This window comes from Heteronotia binoei, chromosome 10 (genome assembly GCF_032191835.1).
Source record: "Heteronotia binoei isolate CCM8104 ecotype False Entrance Well chromosome 10, APGP_CSIRO_Hbin_v1, whole genome shotgun sequence".
In the NCBI taxonomy this organism is placed as follows: Eukaryota; Metazoa; Chordata; class Lepidosauria; order Squamata; family Gekkonidae; genus Heteronotia; species Heteronotia binoei.
In genome coordinates this window covers 55,304,507-55,328,486 of record NC_083232.1, presented here as the reverse complement: position 1 = coordinate 55,328,486, position 23,980 = coordinate 55,304,507, and the positions used below count along the sequence as shown (strand labels likewise).

Genomic DNA, 23,980 nt, shown 5'->3' with positions numbered 1-23,980 from the left:
CCAACAGGAACAGCTCCCAGCCCTGTCTCACAGCCTTTCAAATACTTGAAGAGAGCAATCATGCGCCCCCACCCCCCACCGCCAACCTCCTCTTCTTCAGACTGTACATTCCCGAGTCCCTCAGCCTTTCCTCATAGGGCTTAGTCTCCACTCTCCAGGCCCCTATCATCCTTGTCGCTCTTCTCTGCACCCGCTCCATTCTGTCCACATCCTTTTGAAGTGAGTCTTCTAGAACTGCACACAGTGCTTCAAGTGCAGCCTGACCAATGCAGTGTACAGCAGGGCATACAGATGTGTGCACACACAAAAATCTGAAGATGTGCTTTGGCCAGCCTGTTAGGGACAACCTACACTTGAAGGGAGCCCTCAAGCTGGTTTTATTTAATGAAAAGCTATTTGGGGAAGGGATATTTTGAGCAGAGGAGGACTATTTTGCCTTCTCTCCTTATGCTTTGTTCCACTCTAAAAAGACCTTCACAGTCACATTCCTGCTCTCCCTACAGAATGATCCTAGATGCATCTCTGTCACTTGAAAGTTCAGCGCTGGTCCTGTTCTGTAGTCATGAGCCAGAAGCTGGGTTTTTTCAGTGACTGGTTTGACTGTCAGTCTGCTTGTGGTTGTTCAGCAGGCTGCTTCACTGTGTTCCTAACAGTGCAGTACAGCACAACTGGCTTTTCTTGCTCCGTTTTCCTACCGTGCCACAAGAAAGCTCTTGAAGTTAAAAAAAGATTAATTGCTATTGTATTATTGCAGTCCAGCATTCTAATAATGTATAGCCATACTTACAGAAATCTCAGAATGTCATTTATTTAAGTTTCTAGTCCTTTCTGTTGCAGAGTTGTAAGGAGTAGTGTGCTGCCTGCACCTTTTAACTCTGGAATGCAAGGGCCTAGAGGCTTTTGAAAATGAAGGCTGAAATGTCTGCAGTTGTGACAATACGATGTTAGACTGTTAAGTCACAATAGCAATTACCGGTATGTTTTTTTTAAAAGCCCAAACCCTTCTGATAGCATGGCAGGCAAAAATGCAGGGAAAACAGTAGCGCTACATGGATGCAGCCATAGATAGTTAAATTGGTCATAAATAAATTCTGGTGTTTTTAAAACTAACTTTTGATGTTTGTCTAAGTTGTTCTTCTTTAATGGTTGCCAACATGCTTGGATCTTCAGTGCTTTGCACATGTGCAGTCTGGAAAACACCCAGCGCAAAGGTGTTTGGCTGGCATTTGAGTTAGCTACCAGTTGATCAGACCAGATGATCGGTACGCATCCAATAATCTCATTTGAACATGGTAAGTTCAACAGAGCACATTTGACATGAAATATGCAACATTGCTGCTAGAAAGCAGTCCTGTAAAAGTTGCTTATTCAGAAGAGTAGTCAGGATTTTAAAAGTCGGGGGGCTTTTTAAAAAGTCAGAGGGCAGCCTTTCACATCTACTGTGGGGCTTGCCACTTAGAAGTTTTCTGGGGTAGGAGCAAAAGCTGGAGACTCTGAAAGTGGCCAAGTCAAGGCAGCCCACCCTAAAACTTGGGAGTCAAGAAGAGACTGCACCTTGCATGCAAGGAGGGAGGTTTCTTTCCACCTCCCTCTCCCCTACTCTGGCACTTTGCAGCCAGCAGCTCCATCCCCACCCCCCTCCTCAGCCCATTCCACGTGGCTTCTTCTACCTCCCGTTGCTCTGCCTCCCTGCTTTCCTCCTGCTGCTTTTGTATTTGAGGGGGCCCTGCCTGGAAATTGGAGGGAGCAGTGCCCCCATGGGTCCACATGGCTACGGGCCTGTGCTTATTGTTTTGCCATTGGCATTTCCTTACACAGGCTTGAATGTGTTATGTAGCCCACCCCTAGTAACTGGAAGCAAAATTGGTTTGTAAATCCATCTACCACATTGTCTTTGTTTAGATTCCAGAATCCAATTAGTCTTGAGAAGTGATGAGACTGAAGCTTTTATGCTTTTCAGACTAACAAGGGCAGACAGCAAGCTATGAAATATTCAAAGGCTCCAGCAAAGGGACTAACAGCTATACAATAAAAGAGTCGGTTACTGTGTTCAAGAGTGTTTTCAAATTGAAGCTTTTAATGCCTAGACCAGAGAGGCATTTCTTGTGTGTTTTTGAGGAAGCAAGTTGGCCTGTGAAAGAGCGATGCATGAATTCTATCATAAATTCAACAAGGAAGCTACTTTCACTGGCAAATGGCAGGGGGTATAGGGTCTCCATACATAATTGTTCCCTCTCATCAGGGAATTTATCAGTTTTCTTTCTTCATTGCAACACCGTGGAGTCTGTGTGTGCTCCATTAGGAGATTAGGAAAGTGGAAGGTTAAAGGCTTTTTGCTGCTTGTTTAATTTAGGGCATGTGCATGAATCACCTTTTTATTTAGCAAGAGATTGATCTGTATTTTGCATGTAGAGCGCACATTAGAGGATGATCACAGTAGCTGCAATGCACAGGGCTACTTGCACAAGTCATCTTAAACAACCACACGGAAGTGCTTTCAGGTAATTGGATTAGCTTTCACACGTATATTATTTAGCACTGTACAATCTGATAGCATGCTGTAAGCAATATGGACATCACAGTTATACCCAGATAACCATGACATTTCCAAGATCCAACAAACCCTAGTTTGTGGATCAGCATGGAGCTCTCATTGTGAGTAGTGAACCTGAAGAGGTGCTAAGGAAATGTGTGTTTGGAGACCCATGGCTTCGTGACATTACTTTATTTGTTAATAAAACAATTATTACCAAAAGTGGAGTAAATTTTCTTTGTGTTCTTTTCTAAAAGAGAACCAATCCAGGAAAAGCTTTCCCTGGGAGTGGTTGCTGCATGGGAAAGTGGAGTTTGTGTAATAGTGTTCTAAGTATTAGGCTTCCTTTTGAGAAAACAAGGAGAATCTGGCCTTCCCAGCACCAGACTTAGGGTCCTAGAAGAACCTAGGTTCCTGAGGGTGCCTATCCTGGTATCACACTTACAGTGAATCAAACGATTGGTCCATAAAGGTCAATACTGTCTATTCAGACTGGCAGTGACTTCACAGCAGGGGTCCCCAACCCCCGGGCCACAAACCAGTATCGGTCTGTGGCCTGTTAGCAACTGGGCCATGGAGTGAGGCAGAGATCTTTGCCTGCTCTTCATTTAAAGACCCCCATGGGGGGGCAGGGATGGGGTGTGGCCATGGGGGCAGTCTGAAGCAGCAAAAACTGTAGCACTCCCTCCACACCGGTCCGTGGAAAAATTGACTTCCACAAAATTGGTCCCTGGTGCCAAAAAGGTTGGGGGCCACTGCATTATAGGGTCTCAGGTCTTAAAGACTACCTTCTAGCTGATCCTTTTAACTGGAGGTGCTGGGAATTGAACCTAAGACCTTCTGCATGCTAAGCAGATGCTCTACTACTGAGCCACAGCTACCAATCTAGATGTGGAAGAAAATGAGCTTTCCAGTGGGACAAAAAGCTGCCTGTGTATGCAGAGCCCTGTCACAGTTCCCTGCTGCAGTTTCCTACTGGGGAGGGAAGAGGAATTGTGAAACTATGGAAAAGTAGTTATAGAATGATATGTACAGACTATTGCCTTTTAAAGACATCTCTCATCCATCTTCCTAGGACCACTTTTCATCTGCACAGAAGCTTTCATTTTGTTTCTATGATTTGTGGTTTTCTTTACCACTCTGTGGCCCCGTGGTGCAGAGTGGTAAAGCAGCAGTACTGCAGAACTGTGGTCTGAACTCTCTGCTCACAACCTGAGTTCAATTCTGGCGGAAGCTGGATTCAGGTAGCTGGCCCAATGTTAACTCAGCCTTCCATCCTTTTGAGGTCGGTAAAATGAGTACCCAGCTTGCTGGGGGGAAAGTGTAAAAGACTGGGGAAGGCAATGGCAAACCACCCCGTAAAAAGTCTGCCGTGAAAACGTTGTGAAAGCAACATCACCCCAGAGTCGGAAACGACTGGTGCTTGCACAGGGGACCTGTCCTTTCCTCTATGTCACAAATGCTTTAGGTCCTGTAAAAACAGCACACTGTCAATCTAAAATATGTAATGGAAGGTCTTTGAGATTTTGTTAAGTGCTTTAAACATCTATCTGTCTTTGCTTTATTTTACAGCCTGGTGTTTAAGCAAAAAGCACGGATGCTTAAACAACATATCGACTGAATGTCTGGGTTTTGTTGTTGCTGTTGGGTTCTTTATGTACCTGAGCTATTCAAGTTCAGTAAAACATTTTCCAGCCTGTTGGGTCAAACACATGTTGGAGGTCCTACTCAGCTTCCTTAAATTAGGTTCTAAATGTGATTTGTTAGTCTACAAAGGCTATGGTGGCTGTGTTATTGAAATCCATTTTTGGTCTTGCCAGGCATACTCCTGTTAAAAGGTTAATGTTTGCACAGCTTCTTCTCTCACATCCTGTTTGGGATATTTGCCTCTTACATTGTCTGATGTATAGTGGAATCTGACTTTCTCTATAGGCAAGTTTGCTGTTCTGGTTTAGAAAGAAGTCTATTGATCTCTCTTGTAAACTGAAGTCTCCTGTTACTATTGCTGTGAGATTGTTGGCTGGGTTTACTGAGAGTGAATCAATCACTAGAGCAAGGGTGGCCAAACTTGCCTAATATAAGAACCAGGAAGGAAGGAAAATGGAGGGGAGGGGAAGGAGAAGTGGAAAGAAAGCAACCTTAACTTTAAATTTATTTTCCAAGCCGCTGGCTGGCTTGGAGAAGTAATTGAAGGAGAGAGATGCCTTCTCCAAGCTGGTCAACAGGGCAGCTTCAAGAGCCACACAATATGTGTGAAAGAGCCACATGTGGCTCCTGAGCCACAGTTTGGCCACCCCTGTACTAGAGTAACTCTGGATGGGACTGTCTGAGACAGTAAGAACCTTAATGCTCTGTAATGGCTGTGTTTCTAAGAATCGGCAGTGACTGCCTGGCAGATGAGTTTGTGGACAAAGAACAGCAGTTAGTTCTGGATATGCAATGGAGATGATGAAGGTAGAGAACTTTGGTGCCCATTGTCAGTCTTGAGAGCCAGGTTGGTATAGTGGTCAAGTGTGCAGACTCTTAACTGGGAGAACTGGGTTTTATTCCCCACTCCTCCACATGGAACTGCTGGAGTGACTTTGGGTCTGTCATAACTCTGCTAGAGCTGTTCACTCATAGGCAGTTTCTGTCAGAGCTCTTTCAGCCCCACCTACCTCACAGGGTGTCTGTTGTGGAGAGGGGAAGGGAAAGGAGATTGTAAGCCACTCCGAGACTCCAAGTGAAGAGCACGTTATAAATCCAATCTCTTCTTCTTCTCTGTGGGCTGTGATATTAAGTACCAGATTGGCTGTCTTGAAGGAGTGTTTGTTTACATGAACTTCACTTGTAATATAAACCCTCTAGTAGTGCCACTCCTAGAGATTCATAACAGTATTTTTCAGTTTTCTGGTGTGGCTCTTAAAGGAAACTACTCTTTCAACCCAAAGCAGTATTCATACTAGTAAAGCTAAAAGCAGTCCTAATAGCCCAACTCAAGGCTAATTTATTTATTCATATTAATATATCTTATTACAGTTTGGGAAAAGACTTTAGCAGTAGCCAAATTGGCTTTGTGTAGAGTAGCTGCTAGGAGTACTCTCACTTTCTCTCCAGTAGAAATATTTGCCCTCCCTTGACAAAATGGCAAAATACATAATTCTCTTTTATCCAAGTAAAAACACATTCCAAGAGACAATGCTCCAATGTATCAATGTATCAATTTGCCTCAATCTACACAAACATAATCTGTTCAAATTCAAGTTATAGCAACCATCCATTACCTAAGAAGGTATCACATTTAATCCGGCTAAAATAAATTAAGCTCCTCTATATTGTAGAACATTTTGATATTTTAAATATTCAGGAAACACCCTTGGGTATGACAAGCCTAGATGGGGCGGGGGGGAGCAAATTCGTTGTGATCTTTCAGAGGAGTGCAGAAAATCCAAATAATATAAACAGCTCAGAATCAATGTTCAAGCAGGTTCTGTCTCCGATGACCTTAAGTCCTCAGTCTGAATTCCCAAAAAGGGAGGCTTCTATTCAGTGAACTGTATCAAAGGACTTGCATAAGAGCCGTCCTTCAACAAGGAAATATAACCAGTCTTATCAAAGACAGTGTCTTCTTTCAACCACATGGTGTGGCACTGTTGGTAGGACCTTATTGAGACAGAGGTACAGTTTTGCTGGGAGCCCTTTTTAATGCAGATTAAGCCAGTTCCCTTTGAAGGTAACCCTGTTAATCTTAGGAAAGGTTTGTGAGACTTTGTACTGTACATACATCATGATGATTGATGTTTTTAAAATCACAAACTTCCTCTGCCACCAGCAAGGGGAGCAATTTTTGCCTTATTACATACAGATGGGAAGCAGAGACATCAGTCTAAATTAGCCATCACAGTCTTGATGTTTGCTGTTTTGCTTTCCTGATAGGTGTCTTCAGATTGCAAATAATAATGCTTTAGCACTTGAAAAGGTTCAGAGCACCTCACATAATTATCTCATTGTCAATCTACTTTCAGTCTCAGCAAGGCAGGTCAACTGCTAATGAAGTTAAATAGGCAAGCTATTAAATAGGGAAGCTATTTGACAGTGGTAAAACCTTATCTAGTATTTTTCAATGACAAGAATGCCACCATGCAAAGGTGGCATCTTCCCCTTTCTATTCTCTCATGGAATTGTTTCTTGGCGAGGGAAGGAATAAAGGCTGCTTGTCTCCTAACTCTGCAGCAGTCAAAGGCAAGCCTAGAAGTACAGAAAGTTTCTTCTACTGCCCACATATTATAACAGTAGGCATTTCCATCCAGGAACATGAGCAGTCATTAGCTTTGGAGCTTTGGATAGGGTTGCCAAGTCCAACTCAAGCCTCATTGGCTGAGGCTTCTCCTCCCTCCTCCTCCCTTGAAGAAAGGGGGGGGAGAGGGAAAGAGTGAGAGGCTGCTTTGCTCAGCTGTCTCAAGCTCAGGGAAGCAATATAAAAATGCCAATGAAGAAAGCAGGAGAGAGGGAGAAGGAAGCGGATGACAGGCAATTCCTCATGGGTTGTATAGAAGCCCTACAGGGGACGAATGTGTCCCACAGGCCACATGTTTGACACCCCTGATCTAGCTTAATGAAGAGTTCTGGAGACCTAGAATGCTTGCACAATCCATTAAGTGATTTTGGTTGGCATTCTGGTTTTGAATGGAGGGATGGGAGAGGTTGTTTGTAGAAAGGGAATGTTTGGAAATGAAAGGGCCTGGCAGACAACCCTTTGCAGTTTGGACCTCCTGCCTGCCTTTGTGTCTGTGCTGTTAGAAGAAAGGTCAGGTGTGGTGCAGAAATGGTATTGTGTGAAGCATCAATGTCACTTCTGTATGCAAATGCAGATGTGAAGTTAGCATATCAAACAATATCAGCATATCAGAAAATCCAGACAATATCATTTGTGCCTCTTTCTCTGTCTCCAAAGCACCAGGGGTGCTGGGTGATGCCCTGGCTACTATAGGGAAGCCTTATTATATCTGATGTAATAAGGCCGTCCTCTTCCCTAATCCTTCTACTGTTGAAATCCTCTGGAAAGTTCCTCAGTCTCCTGCATTACCTTCACATTCACAACTCATGCCTGTGTTGTTTTTTTAACAACACTAATTTCATTTTTTCTTTGTCCTTGTCAGGTTTTGTCACTTTTTTTAAAAAAAATGACTCTATGGAATATGAAGACAGACCATGGTGGTTGTCCTTGAGCAGATCATGACTCCAAACATTAGAAGAGCATTGCTGCCCATTGCTCTAAGCCTTTGTGCACTTAAAATACTTTTATAGACAATGGCTGCAAATTAGCTTGTTTTCTCTGTGTGGCATTTAGGGAGAACTGCATGAATGATGAAGTAGGTGGTATTTATAGTAACTGTTTTGTATATTCTAAAAATACAATGGATAACCACTGGGTGAGAGATGAGCCATAATTCCAAAAGAGTAATGGGAAATGCTAAGTAACGACAAAAACTTATAAATGCTCCTTGGCAACTCCTCTGCCAGCTTTCTTCAAATTTTTCTTTCAGAGAACCCAGAGGGTGGAGCTGGGAATGAAGTCATGCGTTGCTATGTAATACTAGTACAACATATTGTAGAAGTGAAACAGTGCTTACAGACTAATGCCAAAGTGTTCTTAAAAAGGATTTCTGGTTAGCACTGTTGGAAACATGAAACACATTTGGAATTTGGCATCAGTCAGTTTGTGGTTTTAGTGGTCTTTTGGCTGTACGTTGGTAGTATTTATTGAAAATGTATTAGCTCTTCTACACAAAAGAAAGACAATGAAATAAGTAACGAGTTCTACTTTATAATGAGCCACTTTTACTGCAAAATGCCTTGTAGCTAAGTGGGAGAGAAAACTTAAAAGGGTTTGGAGAGCCAAGTTCTGTGAATTGCCTCAAACTCCCAATCTGATCCTGTCTCACACTGAATTGAACACACAGTCTTACCCTTGCTTACTGTGCAGTCCTCCTAACCAGAGTTATACCCTTCTAAGCTCAGTACATTTAGAAGAGTGTAACTCTGCTTCCTATTGCCATGCCAGGCCTAAGTGGTCTGAATCTCCTGTACAGGTGAATGCTTGCTTTCTGTATAATCTGGGGGATGCTTATATTGAAAAGCCACATATGGATGTTGGTATGTGTTTGCACTGCTATAAAACTTTCTTCTTGACAGGACAGTTAGAGAGCTAATTGAATGTATAGTGGCAGGAGCAGTTCTGTTCCTTCCCATCCACTTCTCTGAGGCATTCATGGGGATGGCCTATGTGAAATGACACCTAAACAATCAGTTGTCTAGAGCAGGGGTCCTCAAACTACGGCCCATGGGCCAGATGCAGCCCTCTGAGGACGTTTATGCGGCCCGCCGGGTTATGGCAAAATCAGACCGGAAGTGACGTTCGACCTAAACTCGCGTTAGCAACGCACACTTCCGGCACTGGGCTGAGGTGGCGGAGACAGAGTGTGAGGTGATATCGAGGTGAGGTGAGTTCCCAGGCTGGGGTGTGTGGTGTGGGGAAGGGAGAGAGATGCAGAAGATGGAGAACTGACGGCCTGCAGCCTTGTACAGTAACAGCAGTCTGGCCCTCAGTCTGAGGGACAGTGAACTGGCCCCCTATTTAAAAAGTTTGAGGACCCCTGGTCTAGAGTCTCCCTTGCTGCCTAGTTCAAATCTTAGTAGTTTAAGATGCTGATGCATTTTGTTGACACACATATCCTTTGGTTGTAGAACATTAAAGTTAAATGTTAGCCATCAGTTTGCCTTGATTGTCAAAATACAGAGTTGAAGAGGGAGCTGACATTGTTTTAAAAGAACCCTTCAGAAGTAAATGGAATTAGTGCTTTAAAAAGAAGTCTTTAAAGCATGTGAAGGAATGGCAATACATATTCTTACATTATGGCTACAGCCTTTTTTTTTAAGGTATCAATTTTAGGTTCCTCAATTATTTATAATAATGTTGGTTAAGACTAAAATCTGCTATGCTCCAATCTGTATCATTTCCTATAGAAAGAGTTACTAATGTGATGCACAGATGTCTATAGAGACATTGTGAATAGGCAGGAACCTGTTGCTAACTATGCAAAAAGCTTTGCCTATCCACAGATTAGTTCGAAGCTGGAAATGTATAGTATGATGATAGTTCAGAGCTCTGCTGAATCTTGCATTATATTTCAAGCACCCTAACAGCAGAGTTCTAAAATATTCAGTAGTGCTTCCAAGTTACAATCTAATAATGTTAAGTGATGGCATTTATCGGCACCCAAATTATAGCACACAGCCATTATTCACAGGTCAATGAAGACAATGACAAGTTTGGATCTTGTCCCTATCACATTGCATTTATATCCTGACCTCCTCCTAAGCAGCTCAAGGCAATGTACATAGTTCTCTCCTCTGTTTTGTCCTTATGACAACCTTGTGAAATAGATAAAGACTGTAAGTGAGTAATGAAGCTACAGTGAGCTTCATTGCTAGGTAGGAATTTGAACTCAGGTGTCCCAGGTCCTAATTTGGTACTGTAATCACTGCATCTCACTGGTTTTTAAAAATATATATTTTGAGCTTATGTGTAAGAATTAGTATGGTATGTAGTGTTATGATCCCTGTGTGCCTTCTCAATAAATGATGTCAAAGCGAAGCCAAATCTGACCTCAGATTCACTGGAACAGACATTCTATTGCCTGGCTGTTGTCACACAGTTTGGTTGAATAATGGTGCAATCCCAAGAAGAGTTATATCCTTCTAAGCCAATTGACTTCAGTGGATTGAGAAAGGATATAACTCTGCTTTGGATTGCCCCATAAACATGGCTGCAGTTAATAACCACAGGTAACCAGGCAAACAGCTATAATACAGTATTGTTCTTGCTATAAAAGGAAAGCAAGTATGTATAAAATATGGCAGTGTTGACTGGGGTCAAGAAGCGTGGTGTTATAATACCCATAAAACTTAAGAGCATAAAAATGGCTTTGGTATTCTCTGCATGCATAGTGGAAGCACAAAGAGATTGCTCCAGATGGTGTTGCCCAAGCTTTTATAAAACAAATTATTTCACAGCCTTAAAAGAGTGTGTTGTGTTTATAAACATAAGGTTTGCCTTTGTGAATCAACCTCTATTCCTCCAGACCAGCATTTTAGATCCTTTCCACAATCATCTTGTTACCATTCAGAATTTTGCTCCATTGAACACTATACTTTATGTAATGAAATAGTAAAATAAGAATGGTAAAATAAGAACTTGTAAAAGGTGTTACCTTTTAGTCTTGTATATGCAAATTGGAAGAAGCTGTTACCATGGTAACTTGCTTACATTATACATTTTCATGGGAAGGAGGCAGTCTGGCCAGGATTGTAGTCAGGCTGCTATCCCTATTATTAAGTATTCTTCTGCCAGAATCAATAACCTCATCATCTGCCAAAGCTCCTGTGCTGCAGCAGTTAAATTTTTTTGTGTCATTTCCCTAATCCAAGTTGGCACTTTTAGATCAAGCACTTAGTTCTCCTCATGAGTCAGCTACTATTGTTTGCTGTGTTCAGATGCACATTTGAATCTGTTCCCTCCGGACTAGGTTGAGTTAGTTTGGCCATTTAAGATGGCCACAGCATTAAATATTCCTGCAAGAATTAGCCACTTTCTAACAAATGGAGACTATGAAAAGCAGCCCCACAGGTCAGCTTGTCTAACATCTCTATTGCAAAATAGAGTATTCCATGCCTTACATCATCACTGACAGCCAATCTGCAATTGCTAACATTATAGTGCAAGCAGTTATGTCCTTTGAAGTAATTTCAATTAGAAGGGTGTAACTCTGCTTAAGATAGCACTGTGTTGGAATTCAGAACCAGCTTCAACTCTAGTCTCTGCTGTTAGCTCTCATTGGCAGCCTTAAGCCTACATTATAGATTTGTTATAAAGATTACTGAGAATCACTATGAAATATCTTTAATAGTACTACATAGATATGCGTTTAGTAGTATTACTCCTCTTTTTGAAAGCCGCTGAAAAAGGTAATTCCAAATATGTGGTACAAATCTGCATTGCTGTCATTTAAAACCAAATTCATCACTACTTTTCAAACTTGGCTGTTATCTTTCATCACATTTGTTAATTGTATAGCAATGTTGCTGGAATGCCATACTGAAAAAGTACAGTCTTGACTGGTGTCAAAGAATTACTGTGGCCCACACTTACCATGCATCTTGAATGGTCTTTTTTTTCTCTTTTAGGAATCTCCTTGGAGCACCAAGAATGACACTGGATTGCATTTTGGGAAACAATGACTCTTGCCTTTCTCTTCTACATCTTCCCATACTTCCAATAGTTTAGTAATTGAGTTGATATAAAAGAAATTGTCTCCAAGATCATGACTGAAGAAAAGAACCTTGGTGTGTCTCAAAAAGTCTTGTCACCTTCACGAAGTACCAGTAGCTGCTCCTCTAAACAAGGAAGTAGACAGGTAAATTCACATCTTTTGTAAACCTCTGTTGGTTTAAAACCATATTGTGGTTATGAAGAATACAAACCAAAAGGTAAATTTTATGTATTTAACTTCCTAGTGATGGCTTGCTGTTTTTCCATTTGTCCATCTCATTCACATGAACTAATTGGGATAGGTTTGTTATATGTGAGTTGGTTCAATGATGGCTTGAGTCTGTCTTGCAGCCTGGCTTTCACCAAGCTGCCATCACCAACTTTCTCCTTTGAATGAAGGACTTGGTAGTAAGTGTATCATTTAGTTGCTTAATTGGGTTTCTGCCAGAAAGGCTGTGTGCTAGAAAGCATGCATTACAATGTTTATTGGGAAAATGGCCACATTACCAAAATACTGGCAAAACTCCTGTCACCCACTGCAGCTTGGATGACATTATTTCTACAGGATCAACTCAAATATTATTGAGACTTATTGTGTTTGCTTAGATAAACCTTGATAAACTTCAGTTTGTATATCCTGAGGGTATTGAAAAGTTGCTTGGAGGAAATGTAGCCTGCTGTGTTTGAACCTAGCCCAATTTGTTCATGGTTTGGGGGTTCTCTTGGACCAAGGCCTACTGCTGGATAAACAGGTAGGTACTGTGACGGAGCACTATTGTAACCAGCACTGAAGGACCAGAGCCTTGAGGAGATTATGGATGCCTTATTTTCCATGGAGGCTCAGATCACCATAGTTGCCAGGGCTGCCTTTTACTATCTACAGCAGGTGAGACAGCTGGCTCCCTACATTTCCGTCCAGAATCTGACCACAGTGATCCATGCAATGGTCACTTCTAGACTGGATTACTGCAATTCACTCTACGCAGGCTTGCTGTTGAATCTGCCCCCTAAACTCCAGCTGGTGCAAAATGCAGCATCGCACCTGCTTGCTGCAGTGCCCATACGGGCGTGCATGTTGCCAGTGCTCTGCCAGCTGCACTGGCTACCAATTGAGTACCAGATCCAGCTCATGGTTTGGTTTTGACCTTTAAAGCCCCAAACGGACTGGGACCAGTATATCTGCAGGACTGCCTCTTCCCGTACACCCCCCTCCCCCGAGACCTTTATGCTCCATGGATCAACATTTGCTGGTAATCCCTGACCCAAAAGAAGTCCAGTTAGCTCCAACCTGGGCCAAGGTTGTATTCTGTCCTGGCCCCTACCTGGTGGAACAAGCTTCCATTGAAGATTAGGGCTCTGTGGGGACTGCTGCAGTCCTGCAGGGCCTGTAAGACAGAGCTGTACCACCAGGCCTTTAATTGAAGCTGTGGACATCTTGTCAATCTGTGGCCTCCCTGCTGCAGCGGCCCTGCTAAAAGCATTCTATTGTGTCAACCTGCTACCTTGGGGTTATGTCATGTGTTTTATACTAGCTGGAGGATGTATGGGAGGAGCTGATGTAAATTGACATCACCATCTGCAGAATTTGAGTTTGTTTTTAAAATGCTATATTGTTTTATATGAACTTAATTTTAACTTTTATTCATTGTTGTTACCTGCCCTGAGCCCATTGAGGGAAGGGTGGGTTATAAATAGAAAATAATAAATATGTATTAATTTTAATAACAAATGATAATGTGCTATTACAATATATTACAGTATAATAAATTGTTTTAAAATTGAGAAAATAATAAATAAATAAGCAAGCAAGCAAGCAGGTGGCAGCTGCTTCCAGGAGTGACTTTTACCAGCTGCGGTTGGTTAGCCAATTGCGGCTTTTCCTGGGCAGAAAAGATTTGCCCCCTGTGGTGCATGCCTTGGTTGCATCTAGATTAGATTACTGCAATGTGGTCTACATGTGACTGTCCTTAAGAAGTGTGTTGAAACATGGTACAGAATGGTACATCCTGCAGCCAGGATGTTGACTAGTAGGGACCATATCACTCCAGACTTGGCCCATCTTCACTCCAGACTTGGCCCATCTTCACTGGCTCCCAGTTTATTTCTGGGCACAGTTTCAAGGTGCTGCTGTTGACCTTCAAAGCCCTATGTGGTTTTGATCAACATACCTGAAGGTCTGCTTACTTCCTTACAAATCCACCTGATCACCTTCCAAGACCTAATTTTGGGTGCTTCCACCTTCTGAGATAAGGTGGATGGCAACCTGGGAGAGGGCCTTCTTGGTCACATCACCAAAGCTCGAGAACTCTCTCCTCAGGGAGGTTCATCTATCCTGCTGCAGTCTTCTGCCGGTGGGTGAAGACATTTTTGCTCCATTTGGCATCCCTTCAATATTCCCTACTTTCTACCCAATGTTTTAATTGTTGTTATTATATTATGTTTTGTATGTATTTAAACTCTGTTTTTAAAACTTTTTAATGATGCTTATTAGCATGGTGGATTTATTGGTTTTGAGATATGATTTTATCATGTACATTTTAAATTATTAGCCATTTTAAATTATTGTAAAGGCAGAAAGGCAAAGTACAAATTTTGTAAATAAATATTTTTGGTTCCTCCTTTCTGATAGAATGCAGTAGCTCAGTTGAGTCTGGACTGGTGCTTTGTTTAAAATAGGGCATGGTTCTGAACCATATCATACTGTGGTTTTAAATTATTAGTTTAAACGCTGTTTTAAATGTAATTGTACTTTTAAATGTTATGAATTTTATTGCTGTATTATTGTAATTATTTATTTATGTCATGTAAGCCGCCCTGAGCCTGCTTCGGTGGGGAGGGCGGGATATAAATTAAAAATTATTATTATTATTATTATTATTATTATTATTATTATTAAGAAGGGAGGGAATTGTTAAGCTGTTCTTGAAAAAGCAATCCTTGCATCCAGCTGATGCAAACAACTATCAGCTGTTTGGAAATATTTTGAGCAATGTATCCTGTGCAAAGCTGTGTAGAGTCAAGAGAGTAGTCTGTACAATTACACGACCAGGGGGGAAATCACTTACTGATTTGATTCCCAATCATAACAAATAGTCTAGAAGAGGCTGATCTGCCTTTACATCGCTTTACATAGCTATTGCATTGGCGCCTGCAGAGTACATTACATATCATCTGTGCCATACAGATCATCTTACTTAGTGTGTCAAAGGTATCCATGTCTTCAAAAGTAAAATCTGGTCACAGTTTCCTATGCTGTGATTTTATCCAAGTTACATTACTGTAGTATGTTGTGCATGGGGCCTCCTTTGAAGACTGTTCAGAAACTGTTAGTTCAAAAGTGCAGCGGCAAAGAATATTGCTAGACCAGAGGTGGCCATACTGTGGCTCAGGAGGCACATGTGGCTCTTTCACACATATTGTGTGGCTCTCAAAGCCCCCACCACCCCATCAGCCAGCTTGGAGAAGGCATTCTTTCTTTAAATCACTCGAGTCAAGCATTTTCAGATTTTCTCAGGAAATATGAAATAGTGAATGTTTTCAAAAGAAACTGGAAGATAAAGGCAGATAGACTGTTTCCCAGATGTTTCTAGGAAGCAGGGTATTAAGACAAGGGCCCTCCATAGTTTGACCCCAGCATCTGGTATTCAGTGAGATCCTGTATTTAAACATGAAGGTTCCATAAGAAAATGAAAGCCTGAGATTCCCCCAGACACCTAATTCTAAATATAAGACTTCTTAAAAATAAAAAATATATATATGAAAAGATGCGATTTTGGAATCAAATCAGTATAAGACTATCTCCAAATAAACTACTACTAATCTAAACTCATTTAAGAAGTAACAATAAATGCTTTCCTTTTCCACTTCATTGGGATGGTAATTTGCATCTTCATTTCTTTCCTGTGTGGATCCTAGCCAGATTTCTCTGATTTATTATAATTTGGCAGAGTTCCCCTGAATGTTTTCCAGTTGTTCACACAGACTGTGCTGTTGATGAGATTTAAGCTAATCAGATTATGTTGAAAGAACACTATTTAAACAGCTGCAGGGGACAACATGAACTCAGCAGACATCTTGTGTGTGCTCTGTCTGAAGCACCAGCTTTCCAGCACATGGGTTAGCATGTTCTTCCTGCCCCCGCACCCCAAAAAAGTATTGTTATTCTGGGAATACAGACAATGCAAGAATTTTTGTAATTGGCTTACTTCAATCAACTGAGATCCTGTAATCTGTACACAAGAGGACTATGAAGTGCTGTCAAAGAAAAGACATTTGTGTGATCTATGAGAGAGATGGCTAGACTTGAGAGAACTCTGACAAATGTGGGGTTTTGTGTTGGTTTCAGTTTTGGAAGCCTGCTATTTCTAGATAGATGCAATGCTGTAACAAAATTAACCACTGCCCTCAGACTGCTACTGACTCAAAATATAAAGTCCAACCATTTTGTTTTTATTTTTTTAAACTCTGGCAATTTTAGCACATATGTGCTATTAGGGATATTGACAATGGATTCTGAACAGTTACACCATTCTAAGGTTATTGACTTCAATGGATTGAGAAGGGTGTACCTCCATTTAGAGTTGTACTGTGAGGTGTAGAAAGAAGATAAGACTAATTTAACGTTTTAAAATTTTTATTAAAGGGTTGCACTGAAGTATTAACAAGCCAAACTTGCACTCTTGGTCCTCCAATGGCTATATTTTTAAAAACTCAGATTCATAGTGTAATAGCATAATTTGTGTGCAAGTAAAAGACCACATTTTTGAGTGTGAAGTCAAATGGACTTTAGAAAGCCTTACTAACAACAAAGCAAGTGGAGATGATGGTATCCCAGTTGAGCTATTCAAAGTCCTAAAAGATGATGGTGTTAAAGTGATGCACACATTATGTCAACAAATTTGGAAAACACAAGAGTGGCCACAGGATTGGAAAAAATCACTTTATATTCCAATCCAAAAGAAGGGTAATGCCAAGGAATGTTCAAACGATCGCACCATTGCATTCATTTCACATGCCAGCAAGGTCATGTTAAAGATCCTGCAAGCTAGGCTTCAGCAGTATGTCGATCAGGAACTACCAGAAGTTCAAGCTGGGTTTCAGAGAGGTAGAGGAACTAGAGATCAAATTGCCAACATTCGATGGATTATGGAGAAAGTACAGGAGTATCAGAAAAATGTCTATTTCTGCTTCATTGACTATGCTAAAGCCTTTGATTGTGTGAATCACAACAAACTGTGGCAAGTCCTTAAAGAGATGGGAGTACCAGACCACCTCACATGTCTCCTGAGAAACCTGTATAAGGGTCAAGAAGCAACTGTCAGAATGGGATATGGAACAACTGATTGGTTTAAAATAAGAAAAGGAGTTCGACAAGGATGTATATTGTCACCCTGCTTATTTAATTTATATGCAGAGTACATCATGCGGAATGCTGTCCTGGATGAAGCACAAGCTGGAATTAAGATTGCCGGGAAAAATATCAACAACCTCAGATATGCAGATGACACTAATGGCAGAAAGTGAGGAGGATCTAAGGAACCTCTTTTTGAGGGTGAAAGAGGAGAGCACAAAAGTAGCCTTGAAACTCAACATCAAAAAGCTAAGATCATGGCATCTGGCCCCATCACACCTTTGCAAATAGAAGGAGAAGACATGGAAGTAGTGACAGACTTCACATTTCTGGGATCCAAGATCACTGCAGATGGTGACTGTAGCCATGAAATTAAAAGACATTTGTTCCTTGGGAGGACAGCTATGATAAACCTGGGCAGTATAATAAAAAGTAGAGACATCACCCTGCCAATAAAAGTCAGTGTAGTCAAAGCGATGGTATTCCCAGTAGTAATGTATGGCTGTGAGAGCTGGACCTTAAGGAAGGCCGAGCGCAGAAGAATAGATGCTTTTGAGATGTGGTGCTGGAGAAGACATTTGAGAGTCCCTTGGACTGCAAAAAGATCAAATCAGTCCTAAGGGAAATCAACTCAGACTGTTCCCTGGAAGGTCAGATGCTGAAGCTCAAATACTTTGGCCACCAAATGAGAAGGGAGCACTCCCTGGAGAAGGTCCTGATGCTAGGAAAGACAGAAGGCAAAAGAAGAAGGGGACGACAAAAGATGAGATGGCTGGACAGTATTACTGATGTAACAAACACTATTTTCAGCAGACTTCAGAGGATGGTGGAAGACAGGAGGGCCTGGCATGACTTTGTCCATGGGGTTGCAAAGAGTTGGACTCGACTGTGCGACTGAACAACAAAAAAGACCACAGGTAATGCTGAAGATTGCTTTAAAATGCCTGCTGTAACATTCTTTCTGCTGCTATTCATATCCTTAAAAAGGAAATCCATTGTTCCAAGTTTGAATTAATGTGCTTTTATCTTACTTGGATATATGGACATAAATGATTTAGTGGATTATGCCCACAAACATATGAATCCCAGGAGCCGTTTCTTCTTTTGTTCTATCCTAGCTACTAAAGAACAGTCTAAGTTGCTGCGGAGGTGGAAGGCCCATTGCATCTTTGGGTCCTGTTGCTCAGTCAGTTCTCTCCTACATCTGACAAAAAGGCATCACAGAAAGGCTTATATAATAATGCATGTTTTAAAGTGCCAGTAGACTGTTTTTTGGTGGAATTTCTCTGTATGAATTAGTTGTTCACTTGTTAGATTTTAAATATAAAAGGCAAAGCACACACACTTGCTCATATTGTCTCTCAGTGTGTGTATATGTATATGTGTGTGTATATACACACACTCACACATACATATATATATATACACACACATACAGTGTGTGTATATCTATCTGTCTGTCTTTCTAGATATGCACACACCTCTAACTCTAGAAACATAGAACTGGAAAGGACCTCAAGGGTCATCTAGCCCAACCTCCTGCACAATGCAGGAAAGTCACAGTTACCTCTCCCCCCAGACCCTCAGTGACCACTGCTACTTGCCCAGCAGAAAGCAAAAAATCTCCAGATCCCAATCTGGTCTGGAGGAAAATTCTTTCCTGACCCCAAAGTGGTGATCAGCATTACCCTGGACATATAAGAAACATCAGAACATAAGAAAGGGCCACAAGAGCTGAGCACTCGGTCATCCCTTCCTGCCCTTCTCATAATCTGCCTAAATTCATAGTCATAGAATCAATATTATTGTCAGATGGCCCTCTAGCCTCTGCTTAAAAACCTCCAGAGCTCACCACCTCCCAAGGAAGCTTGTTCCACTGATGAACTCCACTTCTTCCTTATATTTAGCTGAAAATTCTTTTAATTTAATTTCAGTTATTTTAATTTCAATTTGGTAGTTCTGTCCAACATTCCAGGGCAACAGAAAATAACTCTTGCTCCATCTTCTATATGACAGCCCTTCAGATTCTTGAAGGTGGTTATATATAATCTTTAATTCATTTTCTCTTGAGGTTAAAAATACTCAGTTCCTTCAACCTTTTCTCATAGGACTTGGTTTACAGATTCCTCACCATATTTGTTGTCCTCCTCTGGACTCATTCCAGCACATCAACAACTTTCTTAAACTGTGGTGCCCAGAAACTGTTTGGGGAAAGACAGGTTTCATCAAAGGCAGAGCTGTTACCATGTGTTCTAACCCACTTCCCACCCTATGAATTAGTCTGCTGATGGGAGGTAGATTTGTTGTTTGGTTAACTTGTGTTTTAATTTTTGTGTTATTGTTTTGTATTGTAAGATGATTTAGAGAAAATCTGGTTAAAATAAAATTAAAATATGTCCCAGACTGATTCCCCACTTGCCTTATTCTGGTCTACTTGCTCTTTTTCCCACAGCGCTTCTGCTGGATTTTGCACAAGCTGCCCCAGGGCAGTGAGTTGCCTCACCTCTTTTCAAGTTCCCTCCACGGCAGGCAGAAACTGGTTTTCAGAGGATCCTGCCTGCTGTGGAGGGAATTTGAAGAAAGGTGGAGAATTTGAAGAAAGGTGTATAAGATGTTGTTAGCCGCCCTGAGCCTGCCTAGGCGGGGAGGGCAGGATACAAATAAAATTTTACCTTACCTTACCTTACCACCCCGAGGCAGCTTGTGCAAAATCCAGCAGAAGCACCTCTGGAAAAGGAGCAACAAGACCAGAACAAGGGAAGTGGGGAATCAGTCCCAGTTCAGCTAGATTTTTCTACTGACAGACCTACATTTATAGAGCAGTTCTGTGTAGAGTTTTTAAAAAAGTAAAGGTAGTCCCCTGTGCAAGCACTAGTCGTTTTTGACTCTGGAGTGACGTCATGAGACGTTTCCTTGGCAGACGTTTTATGGGGTGGTTTGCCATTGCCTTCCCCAGTCAAGCTGGGTCCTCATTTTACTGACCTCGGAAGGATGTAAGGCTGAGTCAACCTGGAGCCGGCTACCTAAACCCAGCTTCTGCCGGAATCAAACTCAGGTCGTGAGCAGAGCTTGGACTGCAATACTGTCTAAACTCACTGCTTTCAGTGGGTTTAGACTGAAGTAACTCCGCATAAGCTTCCAGTGTAATTCTCCTGTACTGGCTGTGTGTGGACTAATCCTGGCTTTTGCTCGCAGGATATTATCAGAGTCTAATAATTAATTTGAGTTCTGCCCTCTAGCCTTTTCCTGGGTTGTTGTGATGACCCAAGTCACATTATTAATGCAAGGCAACATTTATAACTGACACAGTATTTTTTGTACTTGGGGATGAGAAATTTTCTTGGCAAGCCAGCTCTTGATCTGTTGTTTAGGAAGGTCTCTGACCCCTAAGTTCAAAAGACTTCATCACTAGCCAACATTGTCTTGATGACAGCAGAGAACTGTGCTAAGGACTGGTAAAAACAAGTGTGGTACCAAGAGAGGCATGGTGCCAGTAATAGCTCTCAATGGGGAGTATAAAGTAAGTGGAAACGTAAGATAATTTTTAACACCAATTTTATGAACCATCACAAGTGCTTTAGTTGCTAGTGATGCAAAATAGTATCCTCCTTGAAGCAGTTTCTATTTTTGGCACTTGCAAATGTTCCCTGCAACTGACTGAATTTCCTTTGTGACGAAAGTCTGGAACTGTTGTCTGCTGTGTTCAAGGAGCTGTCAAGCTAAAAGCTATTGTAGCTCACTGCTTCATTTTTCTTTTGACCTAAAATAAAATGTGGCCTTTGGGAGTTTCTTACATGCTGTGAGGTAGGAAATTAGTGGCTTCTCGTTTATTACATTAAATATCAATTTGACAGGCCCAGAAAACAAAGGCATTTTACACAAGATGATTAAAAGATGACTTGGTGGGTTCAAAGGTCCATGTAGTCCAGCATCATGTCAAACAATGGCCAGCTACTTGGCCATAGTCAGCAACCCAGCAGTGTTGCCTCAGTTTGTTTCCAACATTTGCTATTAGAGAAGGAAGGGTTTTTTTAACTATAATATCACTGACAGACCTATTGTCACGTTCTCAGAGCTCATGACACCTATTTTCTGTTATTTTGTAGAAATCCTTTTTTAAAAAGCCATCTGAACTTTTGGGCAACTTGTAGCAATTAATTATTCCAGCACTTTATTTGCCCTTAGCACTTCCTTATGCTAACCTGACATTGGACTGACTTAGGTGTTGCTGTCATCTTACAACATATGACATATTTTGCCTACTGCAACACATTCATATGTTTCTCATTCATGGCTAGAAGGGAAATTTTGGAGGAATTTTTGTGTTCCTTGAGCTTTTGCCTGCCATTTTCTAGAACTTTGTAATACTAGACTATTATGGTTTTTTAATTCAGCACTGTGTCCTTTGTACTCTGCTTGCTGCTTTCCAGTGTCCTTGGTAGCTGACAATTTAGTCATTGCTCCACGTTACATTTGGCATACTTCTACAATGTAAGTTTCAGCACTTACTGATAACAGTTGTGTAATGCAAGGGCAGAATTTTCCAGGAAGAAATGTAACAGCATGACCAGCACTGAGGAACCCCACTAAAGATTAGTATTTGGTTCATTCACCTTGCTATTGTTGCCCTGGAATTAACATATTTTTGGTTTCAGAAAAAAGAAATTTGATCTAGCAACAGTGGGTTTGAATTCTATTTGTTCCGGCTGGTGAAAGGTACTGATACCAAAAGAAAGGTGTCTTGGAGAAGGGGACTGACTCTTCTCTTCCACCGCAGATGATAACTTTATATCCATACTATTTCCAGATTCCAGTGACCCATGGGGCCTTTGGGGGAGGGGCACAACAAGCTACAGTGGCAGATTGGAGGATGAAAAGTGTCCTTCTCTTAGTACTGATCCAAGCAAATGTTATATCTTTATGACCACTTTAATTGGTGTATGTTCCTCATAAATCTTAGTGGCATCTTTATAATCCCCACGATGTACCCTCCTTGAGTCTTCAAAAGTGAGAATAGTTCCTTTTTTTGTGTGGAGAAGTAGTGAGGTTTGTGTGAAAAGTCCAATATAATGGTTATGGGAGGTTGCTATCAGCATTCTCTGCTGTCTACATTCTCTACATCTCCAGGGTTGGACTCAGCCACGGCTCTGGAGAGTAACTGGCTGCCGGTAACAAGCAGAGCTAAGCCACAGCAGCTCCACCAGCTCTGCAGGAATCACTTGGCTCAGATCCTTCAAAAGAAGCAGTGATCAGTGTTACCATACTCGTAGGCAGTGGGTGAACTGTCAGTGCTGCTGACTGGGTCTGTGCAGAGTGGCTCCTGGAGTGCTGGGCTTGTTTCTGGGCCATTTAAGCTTGCCAGTCCATCCATGAAATTTCTTCTGTTCTCTTGTACTTCCTCTTTGCTGCTAGAGATAAATCTGAACAGTCATAAGAGAAAGCAATCTGGTTCAGTTCCTGTGTATGGTAACACTAAGAAAGACCTTTCCGGATGAGATGCCATGGGGCAGTTAGTGAATAAATAAATAGTGAATTACGGTATTATATGATTTTCATGCCCTTCTCTAAAACTGCATTCTGGACTCTGTGTACTATTCATTTACGATTATCTCCTATACATCTAGTAAGTATTAGAGAGGATCTAATACAAGTTCATAGAACTGTAGAACAATTCCTGCAGAGGGAGCCAATAAATATTATATTTCTTCTGTCACACAACTGCTGCTGAATGTAATAGATTATTCAGTCTTTCACAGTTCCCCTCCATACTTCAGGTCTCCTCCCACATGGCATTTGAACATGCTGGTGTCCTGCTCAGCAGGTTGGAGGCAAGTTCCAGGCCATGACAGGTCTATAAGCAAGGGTTCTAGGGCTGCAGACCAAAGTTAAAGCCCAAGGTTCAGTAGCACAGTACATAATCATAGTCCAAAAGTAGTCCAAGGTCAGACAGCAAGGTTCCAGGAACTAAAGCAGGCAGGCAACTGGTAGGATCATCAGCAGGGCTACAGACAAGTTGATCCCACACTGGCTGCAGCCTTTTGCAATGAGTTTCCCTACAGGAGTTCCTGGGTTCTGTGTTAGGCTTCTCACAAGTTCAGTCAGCTTCCCTACTCATGAGGAGTACTGGGGCCCAGATCCTGTTGTGACTCATCTGTTTCTCCTAAAATTTCTTCAGCAGATGGGAGGCCTTGGACTAGCCCTTTGCCTCCTCTGCTCCTGGGGTACTTGTGGGGGGTCTCCAGGTATGAGGGCTGTACTCATTCAGGGTCCCTTTCAGAGAGGCATTGAAAAGTCCATGTCACTGGGGGAGGGGCGGTCTGCCAAGGTGGGACTGGGGACAAGTTGTCCTCCTGCTCTGAGGACTCCTCTCCCCATGCTAATGTAGGGTGGTCCATGATACCACGTCCTGTAATTCTCAGTGTGGCCTTTTTGTTGTTTGATCATGTTCATTCTATATTGTAGTTATATTTATATAACTGTTGGATAAAAGAAGACAGAAGGGGATAGAAGTTAGATTTTTTTCCAGGGTTTTTTAAAAGGTTGATGCTCTAGCAGCCGTAGGTCTTACCTATTATCTGGTCCCAAGCAGCTGGTGGCCTTTTGACTTGGCCCACTCAGGGATATTATAGCTGTCATCTTTGAATTGGCAACTTGCTCCCCACCCCCAAAGGCTTTTCAGCTTTTTTCTTTAGGGATAGATAAAGAAAAGCCTTTCAGAGTTTTGTATCTTTTTGTCAGTGAGGTGGCAGTAGTCTACCCCAGGGGTGGCCAACGGTAGCTCTCCAGA

At 41.7% G+C, this 23,980-nt stretch overlaps 1 protein-coding gene across 2 annotated transcripts in view; it reads left to right on the top strand.

Annotated features, from left to right (window-relative positions):
- The window catches only part of OSBPL3 (oxysterol binding protein like 3), a 117,413-nt gene that overhangs the window by 28,752 nt on the left and 64,681 nt on the right, over positions 1 to 23,980 (top strand). For both annotated transcript variants that reach the window (XM_060248667.1, XM_060248666.1), the window contains exon 2: positions 11,759 to 11,988. In XM_060248667.1, coding sequence (XP_060104650.1) covers positions 11,896 to 11,988 — 93 coding nt within the window. In that variant the 5' untranslated portion in view covers positions 11,759 to 11,895. The remainder of the gene's footprint in view (positions 1 to 11,758; positions 11,989 to 23,980) is intronic.